Raw genomic sequence first — 15905 nt, 5'->3', positions numbered from 1 at the left:
AACAAGATAAAATGGATCTTTTCGAGGCTCCGGAGCAACAATTAGCAGCTGGTAACTCCCATTTCTTGAACTCTCTGTTTAATAAGTTGATGATCGATCGATGGCAACTGTCCTGTTCATCACTTCAGTCACTTCTCATGCAAAGACATTTCACAGACGCATCTTTAAAAAAAAAAAAATCTGAGGATTTACTGTTTTTCTCCACTTTTGTTTTCATAGTTTAAACAGATTTTTTAATTTATTTTGAAGTTTGGACTATTGGTTGGACTAATCAAACATTGTGACAGTGTCTGTACTTCCTGAGATTTTATCAAAACCATCAATCAAAGAAACGACTCGAGAAAATAATCACATTATTCTCCAGTGAAAAAAGTCATTAGCTGCACTCCTTTATAAAATATCTCCAAATGAGCTCTGCTACAACAAACAACATTAACATCCTGCTTACATTAACAGTCATACATGAGAAAATAATCACATTATTCTCCAGTGAAAAAAGTCATTAGCTGCACTCCTTTATAAAATATCTCCAAATGAGCTCTGCTACAACAAACAACATTAACATCCTGCTTACATTAACAGTCATACATGAGGAATTTTAACAATATATTGATGTACAATTCAGTGAAAGCAATTGTTCCAAGTTAATGCACATTCTCCTGATTGTACAAAGATATTTTTAATTGTAATGGAGCATTTTTGCAGGATATTTCCACCTGTACTGAAGTAGGACTGAAGGGTCTGACTAGCTTACCTGTCCACCACTGCCTCCCACTACATGATGTACAACATGTCTGCTTCGGCCTGAACAGCTGCTTCATTTCCAAACACTTTAATAACCTTTATTCTTTTCCCTGCACTTCATTAGTTTGTGTACTTGAGTCTATTGTCTGTACCATGAGACATGTTACAGTGTTCATCTCAGAGCCTGATGACTTTCATCTGTCAGGCTTCAAAACACACAGAAAACACCACCAGACTGTCAAAGTGTTCAAGTCTCACATGTTCCATGTTGGAGGTCGGTTGTGTGTTGGTTGTCAGTCTCAGCTGTTTGTTCGTTGTCATCCGGAGTGAAAAACTCTTCAGGAGAAACAAAAATCTACAGAAATTGACGAGTGAAATCGGTAAAATCTCTCGTGTTGACAGATTCGGGCTTTGTTTATTTTCAAATGATGAGCTGATAGAAATAATGCACCTGGAGAAAAACACAACAACCGTGGAATCCTGCACGGCCATTTTGTGCACGTGTGTTCTACAGTCACAGCTCACCTCTGGATTTAAACCTTCATCCAGTCAACCTGCAAAAGATGAAGTCCAGATCTAACATGAAGAAATGTCCAGCTGTGACTGTGTCCTCTCTCATATCGCCTGACACAAGTTTGTTTCAGTCCTGATAGAAAAAGCTCCTTGTGACAGGACCACATATGAAGGCTTTTATCTCGACATAGAAACATTTCAGAATCGTTTATTACATTTTTTTAACTCAATCTATATCTCAAGTTCGGAGACTCTCATTATTTTGCATCCCAAAGAGGGCAACAGGTCACCTGTGTGTATTTTATTAATGGAGCCGCACACACACGCGCACACACACCTGTGTGTGTGTGTGCATGTGTGTGTGTGCGAGAAAAAAATTTAATAAAGGATTCTGAAATGTTTCTATGTCGAAATAAAAGCCTTAATGTTGTCTTGGAGCTGTTTCTATGAGGACTGAAACAAACTTGTGTCAGGCGATATGAGAGAGGACACAGTCACAGCTGGACATTTCTTCATGTTAGATCTGAACTTCATCTTTTGCAGGTTGACTGGATGAAGGTTTAAATCCAGAGGTGAGCTGTGACTGTAGAACACACGCGCACAAAATGGCCGTGCAGGATTCCACGGTTGCTGTGTTTTTCTCCAGGTGCATCATTTCTATCAGGTCATCATTTAAAAACAAACAAAGCCCCAAACTGTCAACACGAGAGATTTTACCGATTTCACTCGTCAATTTGTGTAGATTTTTGTCTCTCCTGAAGAGTTTTTCACTCCGGATGACAACGAACGAACAACTGAGACTGACAACTGACACACAACCGACCTCCAACATGGAACATGTGAGACTTGAACACTTTGACAGTCTGATGGTGTTTTCTGTGTGTTTTGAAGCCTGACAGATGAAAGTCGTCAGGCTCTGAGATGAACACTGTAACATGTCTCATGGTACAGACAATAGACTCAAGTACACAAACTAATGAAGTGTAGAGAAAAGAATAAAGGTTATTAAAGTGTTTTGAAATGAAGCAGCTGTTCAGGCCGAAGCAGACATGTTGTACATCATGTAGTGGGAGGCAGTGGTGGACAGGTAAGCTAGTCAGACCCTTCAGTCCTACTTCAGTACAAGTGGAAATATCCTGCAAAAATACTCTATTATAAGTAAAAGTATCTTTGTACAATCAGGAGAATGTGCATTAACTTGGAACAATTGCTTTCACTGAATTATACATCAATATATTGTTAAAATTCCTCATGTATGACTGTTAATGTTAGCAGGATGTTAATGTTGTTTGTTGTAGCAGAGCTCATTTGGAGATATTTTATAAAGGAGTGCAGCTAATGACTTTTTTCACTGGAGAATAATGTGATTATTTTCTCGAGTCGTTTCTTTGATTGATGGTTTTGATAAAATCTCAGGAAGTACAGACACTGTCACAATGTTTGATTAGTCCAACCAATAGTCCAAACTTCAAAATGAATTCAAAAATCTGTTTAAACTATGAAAACAAAAGTGGAGAAAAACAGTAAATCCTCAGATTTATTTATTTTTTTAAAGATGCGTCTGTGAAATGTCTTTGCATGAGAAGTGACTGGAGTCATGAACAGGACAGTTGCCATCGATTGATCATCAACTTATTAAACAGAGAGTTCAAGAAATGGGAGTTATCAGCGGCCCAGCTGCTAATTGTTGCTCTGGAGCCTCGAAAAGATCCATTTTATCTTGTTTTGGGAGATAAATGTATGGCTCCATTAGTTGAAAAGATGAACAGGCCTCTATACTCATAAAAAGGAATATCATCTTTAAAGGACAATTACAGAAATTAGATCTGGTCTATTCAATGCTACCTGCTGCTATGACTGCACCTGCAGAGCCTCACTGTGACATGTGAATGTGTGTGTGTTGTTGCAGTGTGACCTTCCCGTCCACCTGCAAGACCACGACTACAGCAGACGCAGGAGAAGCTCTGCACGCCGGGCACGCGGTTCCTGGAGCAAGTGTCCATGCTGCAGGAACGAGCAGGTTAGACATCTGGAGGAAAACACAACGTTCACCTCTGATGTAGATGTTTCTCTTGTCAGAGTGTAAACGTATTCTGTTGATAAGTAACAAGGTGACCAGCCTGACATCCTCTTGTGTGCTGCTGACCTCCTCCAGGTGAATTTAACCCCGGGGCCCCAGCACTCTGCTGCTAAGGCCAAACTTCCCCGGAAGAGGAAGCAGAGCTCCGCCTCCCGTCCTTCTACACCTTCTGCTAATGTTCCAGGGGAGAGTTTGGTCCCAGCGCCTCCACCCACCATCCCACCTGCTGACCTGCCCGTGGTGTCCAACGTGCCCCCCGGCCCACCTGCCAACCAGCCGAGCTCCACTGGTGTGAACTGTGACGGTCCACTGAAGATACACAACTACTCAGTGAAAGATTACCAGAGAGTTTACCATGAAGTGGTAGACGACCTGCTGAGGTACGTTTGGGTCAAACATGCTGACTCTTTCAATCAGGTCACGTTTGTCAAATGATTTTAAAATCTATCACTCAATTACATTTTACACCATCTCTGTTCCCTCCGCTCCTCACAGGTACCAGAGTGGCCGGGTTCGTCCGTACAGTTTACAGCTGGGACGACGTATCAAGTGGAGGCTGTGGGAGAGACTGGACCGCCCCGCCATGACATCATCAACCCATCAAGATGGACTCATACACGTGGACGTCTCGTACGGGGCTGGAGTCTCTCCTCCCCTCTATGATGTAGACACTTTAGAAGAACCGAGCCCTGGACAGCCTCCGCTTAAAAGAGCCAAGAAGTCCAACTGACCTGAGAGCAGCGGCTTCACTCTAACACTGTGATAACAGTTCAATGAGATCAAATCCAGCCTGTAAATATTAGAGACCTCAACACAACCGGCTTCATTGAGATCAGTACATGCAGCCTCCGTCAATAATCAAGCCTCCACCTTGAACACCATCTACGCCACCTGCCAAGACACAACCTCTGAGAGCCATCTGGAGTGAGAGGCTCCATCCTCCACCTACAAGTCTCCTCCAGTCACTTTTAAATCTAAGTCGAGCCTTACTACGTCAGCCATCTGCTTTTCTAGCCTTCACCTGCAGACAGCAGACAGCTGCAAAGACATACTCCACCCGAATCTTCAGCCAAGAACATCCACTGCCAGCTCCGCCTGTAAATTCTTGTAGTCAGCTACAACCTGATTCATCCAACTGCAGCTGCTTCCAACTCCTGCCTCCACCTACAGCCTCTGCCAGCAACATCCACTGCAGCCTCCACCTGTGGATTCTGACAGATCGCTGCAACCCATGTCCTCCAACTAAAGTCCAAAGGTAGTCCTCTTCTAGAAACCTGCACCTCTGACTCCACCTAAAGTATCTTCCATCTTTCTGCCTTCAGTCTCTGCCAGTAATCTGTTCTTTCCTCCACCTACAGATTCTGGAAGACCAATGACGCCTCAACCTCAACATCCACCTCCACCTCCACCCACCATCAGCTCAAAAAACCTGCTGCCTCCATCTGTCCATTTGTTGCAACAAGAGCAACACAAGCCTTCACCTAAAACCTCTTCCAGGAACCTGCAGCTGCCACCCCCACCTGCAGATTCTGCCTAAGGTTAAATGGTATTTGTGTTTTGCATTTTTCATCAGAGAACAGATTTTCTATATTGTACCGTTGTCTGTTTGCACCTTTTCTCTTAGTGGAATGTCTCCTTTTGTCTTCCTCCACCCACAGATTTTGGAAGACCACTGAAGCCTCCACCTCCATCCTCAGCTGAATAACAACAACACTGCCTCCATAAAGTAGATTTGTGCAGACAGACACAAGCCTCCACCTAAAGTCTCTGCCAGAAACCTGCGTCCACCAGCTCCACCTGCAGATTCTAGCAGAGAATTTCAATAAGTCCACCTACAGCCTCTGCCAGCAACCTCCACTGCAACCTCCACCTGTGGATTCTGACAGATTGCTGCAACCCATGTCCTCCAACTAAAGTCCCAACTGAGTCCTCTTCTAGAGACCTGCACCTCTGACTCCACCTAAAGTATCTCCCATCTTTCTGCCTACATCCTCTGCCAGTAACCTGTTGTTTCCTCCACCTACAGATTCTGGAAGACCATTGAGGCCTCTACCTCCACCTCTATCCTCGATTGATATACCAATACTACTGCCTCCATCAGTCAGTAGATCAGTGCTGACAAACACAAGCCTCCACCTAAAGCCTCTGCCCGGAACCAGATTCTGGTAGACAACTGCGGCCAAAACCTCCACCTCCTCCAAAGTGTATTAGATCTTCTGCTGACAGCTTCTGCCTGTAACCTTTTTCTGCCTCCACCCACAGATTTTGGAAGACCACTGAAGCCTCCACCTCCAACATCCATCCTCAGCTGAAAAAAACCCACAATGCCTTCATCAGATTTGTGCAGACAGACACACGCCCCCACCTAAAGTCTCTGACAGTAACCTGCAGCCACCACCTCCACCTACAGCTTCTTCCAGCAACCTGCAGTCCCCTCCACCATGCTGTTCCTAAAGGCATCATCAAACTGAGGTAAGCCACACATTTGTTATATTTGTCATGGGTTTTAATTTACTAAAGAACTTTTAAATTTATTTTATAAATGATCTAACGTAGTTTTTGAACAAATAAATACATATATTATCCTCCTGCAGGAAATGATATCCAGTGTCTTCACTTGAACAACAGCAGTGAATCATCACCTCTCTCCACGTGGTTCCTCTCGGTCAAAACGCAAGATCAACCAGAGCCCAACAAGGTCCTGATCCGGGAACTCTCTGCTGCTGCAAGGAAAGAGACAACAGAACTCCTTCCTGAGGGTCAATAAAAATGTCAGCTGAAGACGCTGATGTTTCATTTGTCATTATAAGAAAACTTGTAGATGTGAAAGCATATAGTCGTATGTATCCTCATACAAGTCCGGTAGGATATGTAGCCCCATTTACACCTTTACACCTAAAGGTGCTTAAATGTGCAGATCTGTCAACTGTTGGATTAAAGTTAACTAATCTGTACAAACTGGGTTTTTAAATTTGTATGATCATTTGACTGATAATGATACTGAAATGATAATGAGTAATGATATTTTAGGCAACATGCTGGTTTAGATAACAATAATACAACTTATCAAGACAAAATATTCATATTATTTATGCGGTCTTGTAAACATTCTGTGTCAAATGTTTGTTTTTACCAAAGAAAAGTCACAAAGTCACAGTTTACAGACACAGGTCTTCATGCAAATAAATAAAATGAATGTAAATAAACATTGTTGACATTTGTGTTTCCTGCTGATAAATATTTTTTTGCATCGTTTAAAAAAATAGTCAACTGTTTGAGCGCCAAACTACCTTTCATGATAAATTTGACATCATATTTTATAACAACACATTTTTTATGTAGTCTATTTGTTGTTTTTGAAAGAATGACATTGTTATTCTTGGAAATAAAAAATCCAGATGTGTGTAATGCACTACAACAACAGTAAGAGTCGTACAATTACTCTTTTCATTTACTATTGTTTTTTTTCAAATTGAAAAGTGGAAGTCAAACTGAGATATTAATATTCACAATATTAATGAGGTTATAATACAAAATTAGAAATTTTTATGTTTTCCATAAGTAAGTAAAGAAGCTGTTCTCAAGGGGAAATAAAGTCAGAGAACACTAATTTACATTAAAGCTGCAAGCAGCGTTGAACGGGCCCTCGCAGTCCACACGCTTCCAACCCGTCCACCAGCAGGGGGCGGCACCACACACACACACACACACTGCAGTGAACCGTCCACCAGCAGGGGGTGGCACCACACACACACACACTGCAGTAAACCCGTCCACAAGCTGGGGGTGGCACCCCACACACACTACAGTAAACCCGTCCACCAGCAGAGGGCGGCACCACACACACACACTGCAGTAAACCCGTCCACCAGCAGAGGGCGGCACCACACACACACTGCAGTAAACCCGTCCACCAGCAGAGGGCGGCACCACACACACACACTGCAGTAAACCCGTCCACCAGCAGAGGGCGGCACCACACACACACTGCAGTAAACCCGTCCACCAGCAGAGGGCGGCACCACACACACACACACACTGCAGTAAACCCGTCCACAAGCTGGGGGTGGCACCCCACACACACTGCAGTAAACCCGTCCACCAGCAGAGGGCGGCACCACACACACACACTGCAGTAAACCCGTCCACCAGCAGAGGGCGGCACCACACACACACTGCAGTAAACCCGTCCACCAGCAGAGGGCGGCACCACACACACACACACACTGCAGTAAACCCGTCCACCAGCAGAGGACGGCACCACACATACACACTGCAGTAAACCCGTCCACTAGCAGGGGGCGGCACCACACACACACACACTGCAGTAAACCCGTCCACCAGCAGGGGGCGGCACCACACACACACACTGCAGTAAACCCGTCCACCAGCAGGGGGCGGCACCACACACACACTGCAGTAAACTCGTCCACCAGCAGGGGGCGGCACCACACACACACACACACACTGCAGTAAACCCGTCCACCAGCAGGGGGCGCCACCACACACACACACACTGCAGTAAACCCGTCCACCAGCAGAGGGCGGCACCACACACACACACATTGCAGTAAACCCGTCCACCAGCAGGGGGCGGCACCACACACACACTGCAGTAAACTCGTCCACCAGCAGGGGGTGGCACCACACACACACACACACACTGCAGTAAACCCGTCCACCAGCAGGGGGCGCCACCACACACACACACACACTGCAGTAAACCCGTCCACCAGCAGAGGGCGGCACCACACACACACACACACACACACACACACACACACACACACACACACACACACACACTGCAGTAAACCCGTCCAGCAGCAGGGGGCGGTACCACACACACACACTGAAGTAAACCTGTCCACCAGCAGAGGGCGGCACCACACACACACACACACACACACACACACTGCAGTAAACCCCTCCACCAGCAGGGGGCGGCACCACACACACACTGCAGTAAACCCGTCCACCAGCAGAGGGCGGCACCACACACACACACACACACACACACACTGCAGTAAACCCGTCCAGCAGCAGGGGGCGGTACCACACACACACACTGAAGTAAACCTGTCCACCAGCAGAGGGCGGCACCACACACACACACACACACACACACACACTGCAGTAAACCCCTCCACCAGCAGGGGGCGGCACCACACACACACACATTGCAGTAAACCCGTCCACCAGCAGGGGGCGGCACCACACACACACTGCAGTAAACCCGTCCACCAGCAGGGGGCGGCACCACACACACACACACACACACACACACACACACTGCAGTAAACCCGTCCACCAGCAGGGGACGCCACCACACACACACACTGCAGTAAACCCTTCCACCAGCAGAGGGCGGCACCACACACACACACACAAACTTGCAGTAAACCCGTTCACCAGCAGGGGGCGGCACCACACACACACACTGCAGTAAAGTGAGTTGATGGTCCGCCTCTGGAGCTGGCTGAAGAGAATGTGCACACGAGGCATGATGCAATGAAATAGTTTCAGGAAGAAGCTGAAAAGATCATCCTCCAGTAGCCTCACAAACCTTCCAGCTTCTCGCACAGTGGTAGGCTCAAACTCCCCTAATGGTGTCAAAACACTGGATGATGTCACCTTTGTGCTAAAACAGTGTTCACTGCACAGATATGGAAGTTCCATCTTCCTCTGTTTGCTCTTGGGAGTCTGTGTGCCACCACTCTGTCACACACACTGGTTCTCTTGGATGATCTTGAAAAAAATCCAGAGAATCCAGCCAGGTCAGAGAAGAACTGCTTAACTGATGGGATGGGAGATGTCACCTGCTGCATGATAAAAGCTGAAGAGGAAGAAATTGCAGCTCATGGGGGAGTTGCTGTTGTGCTTTTCCTTCTGGGGCTTTGTTAGCCAAAAGTGTAAGTCCTACCTCTGAAATAAGACCATCAGCTGAAAGCCAACAAGATTTCCTACATTTCTATGTCTTCCATCTGCTCACCACTGTAGCGATGATGTCACGCACTCTAGCTCTCGCAATACACACCCATTATAAAATCAGAAGACGGCCTAAAAATCTTTAAAACTAAAACTGTGATGATTCTAAAACCGTACAAGATTTTCAAAAACTGAATACATGCCCAATAGTTTGAGGTCTTCTGACTCTTTAAAAGTTGGAATGGTGTCTCTAGCTCAAAGCATGAGGGACAAGGAGAGGTTGAAAGTCGATGAGTTTTGAAGAGGATTTGAAGATTTCCCCATTTACTTTCCATTCAAAATAATTACACTGCCACCAGAGCGCCATCTATTGGCCGATTTGCACCAAATTTTACACAGATCATCATTAGATGATACTACAAAATCATGAACATTTATGTGACAATCGGACAGTATTTTGTAAAGATATGCAAGATTGTCTGTTTTCAACACAACATGCAGGAATTTGTCATTTTATATTTCGGGCAGTTTATGGACTATCAAAATTCTTTTAATAACTTTTTGTCAGGAGGGTCTACAGATGCTACATGCAAAGTTTGGTGCAAATTGGTCAAATTCTCTAGGAGGAGTTCGAAAAAGTATGTTTTTCATTTGTCACGATTTTGCGAATGGAAAGTTGCTGCAAAGTGGGCGTGGCCTACACTAAACAATTCAGCTAAATTCAGGGAGTACATAGATATGAAGATTAATAATGTGCAACATATTAAGTGGGAGTTATGAGTGAAAGAGGCTTTTGCGTTGAAAATAGCGCCACCTGCTGGTCATTTTTGGTGTGTGAGTCACAGGGGCCATTCTATAGCACCTCTATGAATTTCATTTCCATAAGTGTTATGGTGTGGGCACAGGGCCAAATATACAATTAAAGTGACACCAGAGCGCCACCTAGTGGCAGATTGGTAAACCCTTCGTCAGATGTCCTCAGGAGGGGACTGACAATAAATGTACCAAGTTTCGTCTTATTCCCATGAACCGTTGTGGAGATATAAAATACATCAATTTAAAGAGCGCCACCTTGTGGTCATCGCCTAAAATTTTGCACAGGGCCTCAGGGGCTCATGGGGAAGTCGTATCCTGAGTTTCATGTCATTAGACCACACCAATGTGGAGATATGCAACACTTCCTGTTTGTAACCAAATCTGCAGGAAGTTGTTATTTAATAACTTGAGTATTGTGTGGCCTATCAAAATTCTTTTACTAACTTTTTGTCAGGAGCGTCCACAGATGCTGTGTGCTAAGTTTCGTGCAAATCGGTGAAATCGCCTGGGAGGAGTTCGAAAAAGTAGGTTTTCGTCATTTTGCGACGTAGCGAAAAAAAACGGTAGGCAGAAATGGGCGACAAAGTATATGGGAGTTATTAGCCAAAACGCGCTTTCCTTAATAACAGCGCCACCTAGTGGTAGAAATTCAGGACGACAATAGATTATAAAATTTTTCGCCAGGTGTGACTTATATTCCAAGTTTGGTGAGTTTTGGGGTATGTTCAGGCAGTGAAAAATGCGATCATTTTGTGAGAAGAAAAATAATAATAAAAATCATTTGAAAAACAATAGGGTCCTTGCAGGTTCCCTGCTCGGGCCCTAATTAGAAAGGTGGCAGGGTCCACCAGAATGATATACTAGTTTGTAACCATGCACACGCGCACACATGACAACACTCCAACAAGGCTAATTAGCTAGCGCACCTGTAGGTAGCTAACTATGACTTCGCCACAAATACCGACGGCCCCTGCTATGGAGGGCAATAAGCCGCAGGCGCGAGTATGTTCGTGCGGTAATAACATATCCCAATGGGACACTCACCCGATGTGTGCAACCTGCCTGGGTGTGCAACACCCTCAGGCAGCTCTAGCTTCACCTGGTGAGTGCATCCACTGTGTGCAATTTTCCCTCAAGCTGTTACTGTGAAGGCTAGCCTGTCAGGTTAACCTTTCGGGGGGAAAGACCTTCTCTTGGGAACAGTGGGAATGCTGCAAGAGCGACCAGAGCTCACCGCTAGCTTGGAGCAATCCACAGCAGCGGGAGCAAGCTGGGGTGACCTGCGACGGAAAGAGGCTGCCCAAGATGATGAAGATGGGAAAACAGCTGCTTCCCGTCTTCCCAGAACTCCTGGATGAGCTGGCCACTACATGGAGAGCCAAGCCATCCTATCTCTGGAGGCTCTCTTCTGGACTGCAAAGAGATGGATGCACACGGGCTGTGTCAGATACCGCAGGCGGAGCAGGTGGTGAGGGGCCTCTCTGCCCTCAAAAGCCGACCGCTTTCAGTCCGGTCTGACGGACAAGAGCTACAAGGCAGCTGCCCTCACTATCCGAGCCATGAATGTGTCCTCGCTCCTTATGGCCTATCAGGCAGAACTGGAGAAAGAAATGACAGCAAAGCTGCGTTCCAGCCCACGGGCAGAGCAATGGGCTTGATGGTCTTACAGGAGAAAACCAGGTGGTTAAACCTCACCAATCATGCTACGAGAGCTAAAGAGGATCTTCTTGATACACCGGTTGTCCCACAGGGTCTCTTTGGCTCAGCCTTAGCCTCAATGCAGAAGAGATGCGAGGACAAGAAAAGGAAAAATTAAGCCTTATAGCTCTGTCTGCCCAGGAAAGCTCAGCCGAGCACCATGGGACCCCCCCCCCCCCCCCCCCGCCAGACATTTGGGCAGGTGGTTATGTGCCCCACGCCCGGCTTCAGGATCCCAAAGCTCTCCAGAGCGCAGCCTGCCCTGCAGACCGCCCCCAGAGCTCCACAGGCGAAGACCCCGTGGATGTACAAATTCAGAATGGGTGTTTAGAACGATAAACAAGGGCTACAGGCTTCAGTTCACTATCGTTCCACCACAATTCAAGAAATAGTTTATTCTCAGGCTCAGGGAGAGTCGCCTCATATTTTATAAGAAGAGATCCACTCTCTACTGGTAAAAGGAGCCATATGAATAGTCCCGCCTGGTCAGAGCCAGGACGGGTTTTATTCAAGATACTTCATAATCCCAAAGAAAGTGGGGCGAGGCATCTGAGCTATTTTAGACCTCAGGGCCTTGAACAGACACCTCAGAGAGTACAAATTCAGAATGTTGACTCATGCGCCACTTCTACGTTTCATGCACCCGGGGGATTGGTTCACGTGAATCGACCTGAAAGATGCATATTTCCACATTCCCATATACCCTCCACACAGGAAATACCTATGATTTGCCTATCAGGGGGTTTCCTACAAATATCTCGTTCTCCCTTTCGGCCTCTCACTCAGCCCGCGGGTATTTGTAAAATGCACAGAGGCAGCATTAAGCCCCGTGAGGGAGAGGGGTATACGTGTGGCGACATACATAGACGACTGGCTAATAGCAGCGTCCTCACAGCGGGAGAAGGCGGCTCACACAAAAACACTTGCAGAGCCCATAGCGAAACTGGGTTTCAGAGTAAATGTGGAAAAGAGTGTACTGTCCCCAACGGACAGGATTACATTCATAGGATTATCCCTAGATTCATGCCTTGCATGAGAGACTCTCACACTGGAGAGAATGACGTCACTCACAGCGTGCTTGAGCCGTTTTCGCAGAGGGGAGTCCGTCTCACTCAAACTGTGTCAGAGGCTACTGGGGCTGATGGCGTCAGCGCTAGTGGTCGTCCCACTGGGCCGTCTATATATGAGGGGAATTCAACGTTGGGTGGCCTCACATGGTATAGATTGTGGCATCACAGGCACCGCAGACTCAGAGTGTCTGTGATGTGCACTGCAGCGTTACGTCATTGGAAGAGCCCGGGCTTTCTGACTCAGGGAGTGCCAATGGGAGTAATACCAGCCAGGAGAGTGGTCTCAACAGATGCATCCCTGACAGGCTGGGGAGGGACCTACGAGGGCAGGTCAGTGAATGGCAGGTGGAACATCCCACTACACTCTATTCACATAAATTGTCTGGAAGTAATGGCAGTGGGTCAACATTTTCTTCCTTTTCTGAAGGGCCACCATGTATTAGTCCGGTCAGACAACACTACAGTGGTGGTATACATCATCAAAGGGGGGGCTCAGGTCCGCCAAACTAAACACACTAGCACACAGACTGATTATATGGAGCTATGCCCATTTTTAGTCTCTCACGTACCAGGGGTGTTGAACTGATAAAAAATAATCTGGGAGAATCATGGTCAGGCGGAGATAGACCTCTCTCTGGAGAATGCTCAGTGTTCCAGGTTATTCTCTGTCCGCGATCAGACAGCTCCTCTAGGAGTGGACGCATTGGCACATGCATTTCCTTCAATCACATTGATAGCTCCGACTCTGGCGGGAGTTCGAGAGGAGGGCCTATCACTTATCCTGATAGCCCCATGGTGGACAGGAAAGCCCTGGCTGGCGGACATAATACAGCTCCTGTGCAGCCAGCCGGCTCCTCCACCACTCCGCAGAGATCTGCTGACACAGGCGCTTGGAGAAGTATTCCACCCTCACCCAGAGAGACTGTGGGAGAGACGTGGTTTGGCTCCTGAAAGGTCCAATCTGACAGCTGTAGGGTTTCCTCAAAATTTGAAGATTGGTGCAGGCTTGATAATGTCATTCCTTTTCAGTGCTCTGTATTGACAATCTTGTCGTTTTTGCAGAGTTTACTAGAAAAGGTTCAGCAGGAGAGGAGACGCAGATACGTTATAATGATAGTACTAAGTAAATATATTATGATATTGCTTTTATGCTCAAATATCACAAAATAGTCCAGCTGGGTGGGATACCAGTATGCTTTCAGGCTGTGGTTCCAATCTGGTTTAAAATGAAATGTTTTTATTCTGTGATTTGATCTAGAGTAGGCTCTGTAACTAATAAAAACACACAGGGAACCATTAAGGATCTCACCAAAGACACACAGAGGCCAGCTAGTTTTCTAACATACGGTCCTCTCCAGAACTATTGGTGCTGCAAGGCCAGTGCTTTTATTTTTGCTGTACACTGAACACATTTAGATTTGACATCAAAAGATAAATATGAGACAAGAGATCAGTATGTGGGCTTCCATTTCAAGGTATTAACATCTAGAACTGTTAAAAAAAATAATAAAAAAACTTAGAGGATAGCACCCTTTGTTTGAACCCACACATTTTTCGAGTGAGCAACATTTTTGGAACAGACAGGGTTTTTTTTTTGGTTGCCCCGGTGTTGATTATTAAAACAATGAATAGCGCAGAATGTCTACTCTCAGTTTTAGCTCTGTGTTTTGCCTTTGCAGACTGCATTAACAAGCTAAAAAGGTGTACAACGTGAAGACCAGAGAGCTGTTTATAGGAGAAAAGTAAGCTCTTTTGATGCTGATAGAAGATTGAAAATCAATCAGAGCCATTGCACAATCATTGGCCACAGCCAGTGAAACTATTTGGGATGTCCTGAAGAAGAGAGAAACCACTGGTGTACTCAGCAGCAGACGTTCAACTGGTAGACAAAGGAAAACATCAGCAGTTGACAACAGAAACATTGTGAGAGATTGGGTTAGGATTAGGGAATTTACAAAAAAGTACAGAAACAAGGCTCATAAGTTCTGGGACAAAGTTTCATGGACTGATGACACAATCTCATCTGTGAAACATGATGGGGGGTAATGACATGGGTCAGGCTTGCATTGCTTCTTCTGGGACAGGATCATTGCTCTTCATTAATGATGTAACATGTGATGGCAGCAGCGAACTGAGAAGTCTACGGGAACGTTTTGTCTGTCAATTTAAAAAGAGATGCAACCAAACTGGGAGATTCATCAGGGGAAAGAAGAGGAAGATTTTAGTTTGGCCAAGTCAATCTCCAGACTTAATATATATATATATATATATATATATATATATATATATATATATATATATATATATATATATATATATATATATAAAATCACTTTGTAACATGAGGAGAGGATGGAGAGGGCAATAGGAAGTCTCTCTCTCATGCAAAACGTAAATATCAAAATCAACATCTGCATCTGTTAGTCATTCAACTATTTGTGAACAGTGACATTTGTTGTGTTGATGCCTTTGTAGAATTTGTTTGTGATTGTCATGTTGTGGCTGAGAAACAATGTCTCTCGCCACTCATAAAATAATAATAATAATAATAATAATAATAATAAAACTTCTCTCTTGCACAGCAAAAAAAAACAAAAAACTCATAAATAATTGCCGCATAGCACTAGTCGTGGTCATGAACTCCATCCTCCTACATTTTAATTTTGGTTCCTTTACCATATTATCAAAGAAAGTGTATTTAGACCAAAACCTAAATAAATGAATAAATAAAGTTCCGTTCCGTCCCGTTTTCTTTTCCGTTTTTTTCCGTGACTTTTTCAAGGTGGGTTACTGGGGCCAAATCCAGTTACTGTGGGCGAAGGCCAGGGTACACTTACGTTTTTACGTCTTTTCCCCTTACAACCCATACATGCACTATATTTTCTTATTAAACCATGTGCAATGAGACAAGGATAACATCTCTTCTCTCTTATCTTTGTCTAAAACAGGAGACCTTATTCCAGATTAAATTAACCACATTTGTCACAAACAGATTGCACTGTAGCCACAAATGATTTGTGGATACAATGTTTGATACTGAGATGGTTTTCGCTCAG

At 45.2% G+C, this 15905-nt stretch overlaps 1 protein-coding gene across 2 annotated transcripts; it reads left to right on the top strand.

Moving 5' to 3' along the window:
- Positions 1–1794: 1794 nt before the first annotated feature.
- On the top strand, positions 1795–6118 carry LOC115596938 (uncharacterized). Of its 2 annotated transcripts, none has more exons than XM_030442432.1 (9): positions 1795–1903; positions 2000–2096; positions 3167–3277; positions 3413–3717; positions 3833–4592; positions 4696–4875; positions 4996–5502; positions 5600–5809; positions 5932–6118. In XM_030442432.1, exons 1-5 carry the CDS (start codon positions 1863–1865, stop codon positions 4065–4067), a joined length of 789 nt encoding a protein of 262 aa, XP_030298292.1. In that variant the 5' UTR covers positions 1795–1862; the 3' UTR covers positions 4068–4592; positions 4696–4875; positions 4996–5502; positions 5600–5809; positions 5932–6118. The 2 variants fall into 2 exon arrangements, with proteins under 2 accessions (XP_030298292.1, XP_030298301.1); XM_030442441.1 differs by having other exon boundaries at positions 4696–4883.
- Positions 6119–15905: the final 9787 nt, after the last annotated feature.

The sequence above is a fragment of the Sparus aurata genome, chromosome 2, assembly GCF_900880675.1.
Source record: "Sparus aurata chromosome 2, fSpaAur1.1, whole genome shotgun sequence".
Taxonomy (NCBI): domain Eukaryota; kingdom Metazoa; phylum Chordata; class Actinopteri; order Spariformes; family Sparidae; genus Sparus; species Sparus aurata.
Note: the sequence above shows the minus strand (reverse complement) of the source record. Positions and strands in the feature narration are given on the sequence as shown.

Coding starts and splice junctions, on each gene's coding strand:
- LOC115596938 (XM_030442432.1), top strand. CDS start 1,863: ATGGCCGTGCAGGATTCCACGGTTGCTGTGTTTTTCTCCAG. Junction 1,904..1,999: donor GTTGCTGTGTTTTTCTCCAG/GTGCATCATTTC, acceptor CAATTTGTGTAG/ATTTTTGTCTCTCCTGAAGA. Junction 3,718..3,832: donor GTGGTAGACGACCTGCTGAG/GTACGTTTGGGT, acceptor CGCTCCTCACAG/GTACCAGAGTGGCCGGGTTC.